The following is a 7500-nucleotide window of genomic DNA, read 5'->3' as shown; positions in this document are numbered from 1 at the left end:
AAAAGTGGAGAGAAAAGAGAGAAACCAAAGGAAGCAGGAGAAGGGATAGTAGATCAAGATAATTAAAATGGAGAGAGAAAGAGAGAGAAAAAAAAGCATAAAAATGAGAGAAAGAGAAAGAGCATAAAAATGAGAGAGAGAAAGAGAGAGAGAGAAAAAAAAAAAAACCCATAAAAATGAGAGAAGAGAGAAAGTATAAAGAGATGAAATGAGAGAGAGAGAAAGAGAAATAAGAGAGAGAAAGAGAGAGAGAGAGAGAGAGCGAAGGAGAGAGCATTTAAAAAGAGGGAAAGAGAGAGAGAGAGAGAAGTGGAGGGAGAGAGAAAGATTATGAGAAAGACAGAAAATAAGGAGAGAGAGAGAAAGAGAAGAGAGAAAGAGCATAAAAAAATGAGGAGGGAGAGAGAGAGACAGAGAGAAGAGAAGGGGAGAGAGAAACAAAAAGAGAACAGAGATATAACTTTAATATTGACAAAGAAAAATTGATACAATAGAAAAATTAATATTAAAAGAAAGAAAATGAAATTAAAATTAATATCAATGGTCAGAAATAGTATTAACTGATATGAAATAATTTAGAAAAATAAAAGATGATAATGATAACAACTCAATAATAATTATTACCGGGAGTGTATTAATTATGATTATCATAAGAATTTGCTAACCAAAGAAAAACGGGGTCCTAAGCTTGATTATAATGTAGACTAAAAGGAAAATAAGTAAAACGAAAACAAAAATAGAACCTCTATATATATATGAATACCTATTATATACATATATATATACATATATATATTATAATAGAAATTAAATATAGATATACATAACTATAAATGATAATTAATGGTTTGACTAATAATGTTAAAACCATTGACGAAATAATATTAATATTGGAAATAAGAGAAAATATTAATACCTGATGATAATGATAATACTAAGGATATGAATACTAGCAATAATGTTATTAATAATTAAGCGCAATGATAATAGCAATGATATTGATAATGATGTGATAAGAATAGATACGAAGATCTAAAATGTATGCAAATAATAATAATGAAATGATAAAACAAAAGGCAAAATACGATACACGAAAGGCAAGACAAACAATTAAATGAAAATGAAAAGATAAAATGAAAAAAAAGAAAAAATAAAAAAAAAAAAAAATAAAAAAATACAAAATAGTCTTTTTAAAATAATTTTATTTTTTAAATAAATAAATAAATTATTATTTATTTATTTATTTATTTAATAAATAAATATATAAAATAAATCAATAAGCTTTTATTATAAAATGTTTTTTTTTTTTTTTTTTTTTTTTTTTTTTTTTCTTCTCTTTCGTACTCACATACACCATATGAGGACATACTTTTCCCGGTGGCGTTTTTGATGGAGAAAAAGAGAGACGGAAGAAAGGGAAGAAAAGAGAGAAAGAAAAGAGAGAAAGAGACAGAGAAAGAGAGAGGAGGAGAAAGGGAAAGAGATAAGGAGAGAGCGAGAGAACGGAAGAAGAAAAAAAGGAAGAGAGAGTGAGAGAAAAGAAAAAGAGAGGTGAGAGGAGGGAGAGAGAGCGAGAAAAGAGAGAGAAGAAAGAGAGAGAAGAGAAAAAGAAAAGAGAGAAGGTAAGATAGAAAAGTAAAGAGAAGTGAGAGAGCAGAGAAACGAGAGACAGAGAAAGAGGAGAGTGAGAGAAAGTAAGATAGAGAAAGAAGAGAGAGGCGAGAGAACAAACAGGAAAGAGAGTGAGAGAGAGACAGAGAATGGAAGAAGAAGGAAGAGAGATAAAAAGGAGAGAATGGGAGAAAGGAAGAGAGATAAAAGGGAGAGAGTGAGAGAGACAGAAAAAAAGAGGAAAGGACTAAAGAGGACGGACAAGTGAGAGATGCAAAGAGAAAGAGAGAAAGAGTGTTAGTGAGCAAGAGAGGAGAGAGATAATAAATAATTGAGCGAGTGCAAGAGTGAGAGAGAGAAATGAGAGAAAGAGAGAGAGAGAGAAAGCAAAGGAGAAAAAGAGAGAGAGAGAGAAACAGAAAGCAAAAGAGAGAAAGAGAGAAACCAAAGGAGAGAAAGATCATAAAATTGAGAGAGAAAGAGAGAGAAAAAAAAGCATAAAAATGAGAGAAAGAGAAAGAGCATAAAAATGAGAGAGAGAAAGAGAGAGAGAGAAAAAAAACATAAAAATGAGAGAAAGAGAAAGAGAGAGAGAGAAAGATTATAGAAATAAGAGAGAAATAAGAGAGAGAGAGAGAAAGAGCGAAAGAGCATAAAAATGAGGGAGAGAGAGAGAGAGAGAGAAAGAGAGAGAGAGAAAGATTATAGAAATAAGAGAGAAATAAGAGAGAGAGAGAGAGAAAGAGCGAAAGAGCGAAAGAGCATAAAAATGAGGGAGAGAGAGAGAGAGAGAGAGAGCATAAAAATGAGAGAAAGAGAAAGAGAGAAAGAGAAAGAGAGAGAGAGAAAGTGCATAAAAATGAGAGAGCGAAAGAGAGAGGGAGAGAGAGAGAGAGAGAGAGAGAAAGAGAGAGAGAGAGAGAAAAAGAGCATAAAAATGAGAGAGAAAGAAAATGCAAATTTGGTGCACAAGCAAATTTCACTTCATCTCTTCCTTGCTTTATTATAAAAGCCTTTAAAGAAGAACAACAAAACAAAGAAAAATGCAAATTACAAACAAACAAACAAGCATATTATCAGCAATACTTTTATATTTTTTATTTTTTTCCTAAAAAATTCAAAACAAAAAAGGGAAAGCATAACAAGTGTGTCGTTGGCAACGCTGTCTTACGACTCGAACGAACCTGGCATTGGCAACTCTGCTTCTATTTCCGTCATATTTCCTTCTTCCGCTAAAATTATAATATATAATTTCTTTGATTAAATAATACAATTATATATATAATATAAATTATATATATAATATATGATCTCTTTAATGAAATTATTCGCACTTTTTTTTCTTCTTAATTTTCTATATATTTTTTTTCTTCTAATATCATGTTATTTCCTTCTAATTTCTCTTTATAATTATAATGAATTATAATTATAATAAAAATCATAATGAAATATCTCTTTAATAAGAAAATATCTCTTTAATAAATATCTTAATAATAATAAATATAATAAAATATAATATCTTATAATATTATATTATATTATAATTATAATAAATTATACAATTATAATATAAATTATAATGAAATATCTCTTTAATGAAATTATTCTCTCTCTCTTTTTTTTTTTCTTCTTAATTTTCTTTAATTTCAATTTGATTTTAATTATTAAAAAAAAAAAAAAAAAACATTTGTAATATAAATTATATTATAATTAATATAATATTTATAATATTATAATTATTTCCTTTATAATAATTAAAAACATTATTTTTTTTTAAACAATTGTAATTCAAAATTAAAAAAATAGAAATATCATGGAATTTCTCTTAATTTTTTTTTCTTCTTAATTTTCTTTAAAATTTCTCTTAATTATTTTATTTTTTAATTAATTTCTTAATCATTTTATTTTAAAAATTTTATTTTTTAAAATTTTCTCTTAAAAAATTTCTCTTAAAAAAATAAAAAAATTATTTCGCTCTTTTTTTCATTCTAATTCTCTTGTAAAATTATAAATTTTCTCCTTTAATTTTTCATTAATTTGCTTAACAAATTGCCTGTTTGAATTAATAATAATTCAAATTTGTAATTAAAAAAATATTAAAAAAACATAATAGTAAAAATATCCCTTTAAAAAGAGACCTAATTTTCTAATAAAAAAATTCTCTTTTTTTCTCTTAATTACAATTAAAAAGGAATAATTTTTCAATTCAAAATTTATAATTAAAAAAATATAAAGATAAAAATATAACTTTGATAAAAGACTTAATTTCCTTCTATTTTTTTTTTTTTGATAATTAATATAACTGAAAAATCTTTTTTTTTTTTTTTTTTTTTTTTTTTTAAAAAAAAAAATTCTTCTAAATTCAATATATTTTTTCCCATTCACTGTTTTTTTTTTCCTAAAAAAAGAAAATATTTTTCATTTATTATAAAAAAAATGTCAAAACTATAACTAATATCCTACATTTACCTTTTAATATATATATATATATATAATATATCATAATTATATTAAATTCTATAATAATATAAAATTATATATTTTAATATATAATATAATATAAATATATAATGTTGTATATCTACCTAATAATTTTTATTATAATGTTATATAAAATTATAGTAGATTTATTTATTTTAATTAATTATATCTATCTATATAATAAATCACAATATAAATAATATCTTTTCTATATCTACTTTTTAGATACATATAAATATATCTAAATTGTTAAGATACAATATACGTTTTTTTATTACGTTTTAAGATACAATAAAAATAGATAAAAGAGATATTATTTCAAAAATAAAATATATATATCGAAAAATACCTACGTTTTTTTATTTATAAATTCATAAATAAATAAATCAAAATATAACTATAAGAAATAGTACTATAATTATAATATCAATTATAATAAAGGCCATAATTATATAAATATAATCATCATTATATAAATATACATAAATTATATTAATGATAATTTCTTTATATTATATCCTTGGATATTATTTCTTTTAATCTTAAATATCCAAATATTAAAAAAAATTAGATATATATTTTATAAATACAGATACATGATAAAAATATTTCAAATGTCAATCATTTTAAAGTATATAAATATATATATTTATATATATATATATTATAAATATATATGATATATATATACTATATATTTATATATATTATGTATATATGTATATAAAAAAGTTATATACATACATATATGTTACAATATAATACTATACATACATATATATACATATACATATATTATATAGATATAATATATATTATATATATAATATAAATATTATATATATATAGATAGTGGTAATTATACAAACAAAAAGCCTATTTCATCTTAAAAATAATCAATAATCTCATATATATATTCTTACTTTGCATAACAGAATACGGCTTAATCGTTTTTTGTATCAATATTTTTATAGATATACATATCTATAAACAAAAAAAAATACTCAATAATTTCAATATACAATAATATATATTATAATAAAACTATATATCAATATATATACGGAAATATATATCTCTCTTTCCATAATATAAAACACATTCATTTATATATATATATAATATATAAATATATAAAAAAATATATATATATATTATAGAATATAATATATATATATATCTACCTGAAGTCTGAGTACGATGTATCCTTATTCTACACATATATATCTGTCAGTCAACCTATATGACGTATAGTCCATATACCTCTATATACAACGATAATATATCACAAATATATATCTATATATCTAATCTATATATATATCACAAACATACAAAGATATATATGTATCATAAAATATTATACCTATATAAATATTAATAGATAGAATCTATATTAAAATCACATATAAATACTTCACATATATATATCATCTATCTCTATCTATAGACTATATATATATATATATTATTCATATATCTATAAATAAATCTATATATCATATAAATATATATATATCATTAAACATTATATAAAAATAATAAAGCCATAAACTTACCTAAATCTTCATATATCACTATATACATAAAAACTTATATATATCTTTCTATATATCTATACCCTATAAATTTCCATCAATACATATACATATATATATATTTATATATATATGTATATATATATATATATATATATATATATATATATATATATATATATATATATACTTATATACTAAATAAATATTAAATATATATTAAACACATACTTCATTTCTACATATCTAAATCTATGAATTAATCTACATATATATTTGTCTATCCATTTATCACATTCTATGTCTATCCTTCTATCTGTCTATCTATCCATCCATTCGTTCATTTTTTTTCTTTCTCTTTCTCTCTCCCTGTCTCTTATTCTCTCTCTCTCCTCCTCTCTTTCTCTGTTTTATTCTCTCTCTCTCTCTCTTCCTATGTCTTATTCTCTCCTCCCTCTCTATCTCTCACACTCTCTCACTCTCCCTCTCTATTTTTGTCTGTCTTATTCTCTCTCTCTCTCTTTCTCCTTCTCTCACACTTTCACACTCTCCTTCTCTCTTTCTCTCTCTTTCCCATTCTCTCTTTCTCCTCTCACACTCTCCTTCTCTCTTTCTCTCTCTTTCCCTCTCTATCGCTTACACTCTCTCTCTCCCTCTCTCTGTCTGTCTTATTCTTTCTCCTTCTCTCTTTCTCTCTCTTTCCCTCTCTCTCTCTGTCTTATTCTTTCTCCTTCTCTCTATCTTTCTCTATCTCTTACACTCTCACTCTCACTCTCTCTCTCCCTCACACTCTCTCACACTCTCATCTCTCTTTCCCTCTCCCTCTCTCTCTCTCTTATTTTTTCTCCTTCTCCTCTCTCTCCCTCTCTCTCTCTGTCTTATTCTTTCTCCTTCTCTCTCTCTATCACTTACGCTTATACTCTCTCTCCCTCTCTCTCTCACCTCCGAAACTCTGCCTGACCCGAGCCTGGAAGTAGATCTTTCCTCGGGTCATCTGCAGCCTCTCGTGCTGGAATCCCTCCCTCTCTCTCTCTCTGTCTCTTATTCTTTCTCCTTCTCTCTATCTCTCTCACACTCTCGTCGCCCCTCACTCCCTCTCTCTCCTCTCTCCTTCTCCTCCTCTCTCGTCCCGCTCTTACCTCTTCTCCTCCCCTCTCCCCCCTCACCTCCGAAACTCTGCCTGACCCGAGCCTGGAAGTAGATCTTTCCTCGGGTCATCTGCAGCTCATCCGTGCTGGATTCCCCTCCCTCTCTCATCTCTCTGGTCTCTTAGTCGTTCTGTCCTTCTCTCTATCTCTCACCACTCTCGCCCTCCCTCCTCCTCTCTCTCTCCACCCTCTCACTTCTCCCTCTCACTCCCTCACCTCCGAAACTCTGCCTGACCCGAGCCTGGAAGTAGATCTTTCCTCGGGTCATCTGCAGCCTCTCGTGCTGGAATCAATCACCTCCCCTGCCCTCTCTTCCTCTCCTCCGCCCTCTCCATCTCTTTTCTCTCCTCCCTCTCGCACACTCTCCTCTCGCTCTCACCCTCTCTTACACTCTCCCTCTCTCTCCTTCTCTCTCTCTCTCTCTCCCTCACCTCCGAAACTCTGCCTGACCCGAGCCTGGAAGTAGATCTTTCCTCGGGTCATCTGCAGCCTCTCGTGCTGGAATCCCTCCCTCTCTCTCTTTCCCTCTCCCTCTCTCACACTCTCTCTCTCCCACTATCTCTTACACTCTCTCTCTCCCTCTCTCTCTCACCTCCGAAACTCTGCCTGACCCGAGCCTGGAAGTAGATCTTTCCTCGGGTCAATCCTGCCAGCCCTTTCGTGCGGGAAAATCCCCCCTCTCTCCCCTCCTTTCCCTCCTCCCATCTTCTCTCCTCCCACTT

At 28.0% G+C, this 7500-nt stretch overlaps 1 protein-coding gene across 3 annotated transcripts in view; it reads right to left on the bottom strand.

Annotated features, from left to right (window-relative positions):
* The window catches only part of LOC122242449 (fasciclin-1), a 12591-nt gene extending 5895 nt beyond the window's left edge, over nt 1-6696 (bottom strand). For 2 of the 3 annotated variants that reach the window (XR_015191832.1, XM_086546432.1), the window contains exons 1-2: nt 6573-6696; nt 2796-2843 (exon numbers count right to left, since the gene is read on the bottom strand). Coding sequence is in view for 2 of the 3 variants with exons in the window: in XM_086546432.1 (XP_086402558.1) it covers nt 2796-2843; nt 6573-6624 (100 nt within the window). In the remaining variant the exon portion in view is untranslated. The remainder of the gene's footprint in view (nt 1-2795; nt 2844-6572) is intronic. The other variant, XM_086546433.1, reaches the window with a different exon arrangement.
* Nucleotides 6697-7500: the final 804 nt, after the last annotated feature.

Source organism: Penaeus japonicus, unplaced genomic scaffold, assembly GCF_977035675.1.
Source record: "Penaeus japonicus unplaced genomic scaffold, GWHDUDI00000001_assembly GWHDUDI00000018, whole genome shotgun sequence".
In the NCBI taxonomy this organism is placed as follows: Eukaryota; Metazoa; Arthropoda; class Malacostraca; order Decapoda; family Penaeidae; genus Penaeus; species Penaeus japonicus.
Note: the sequence above shows the minus strand (reverse complement) of the source record. Positions and strands in the feature narration are given on the sequence as shown.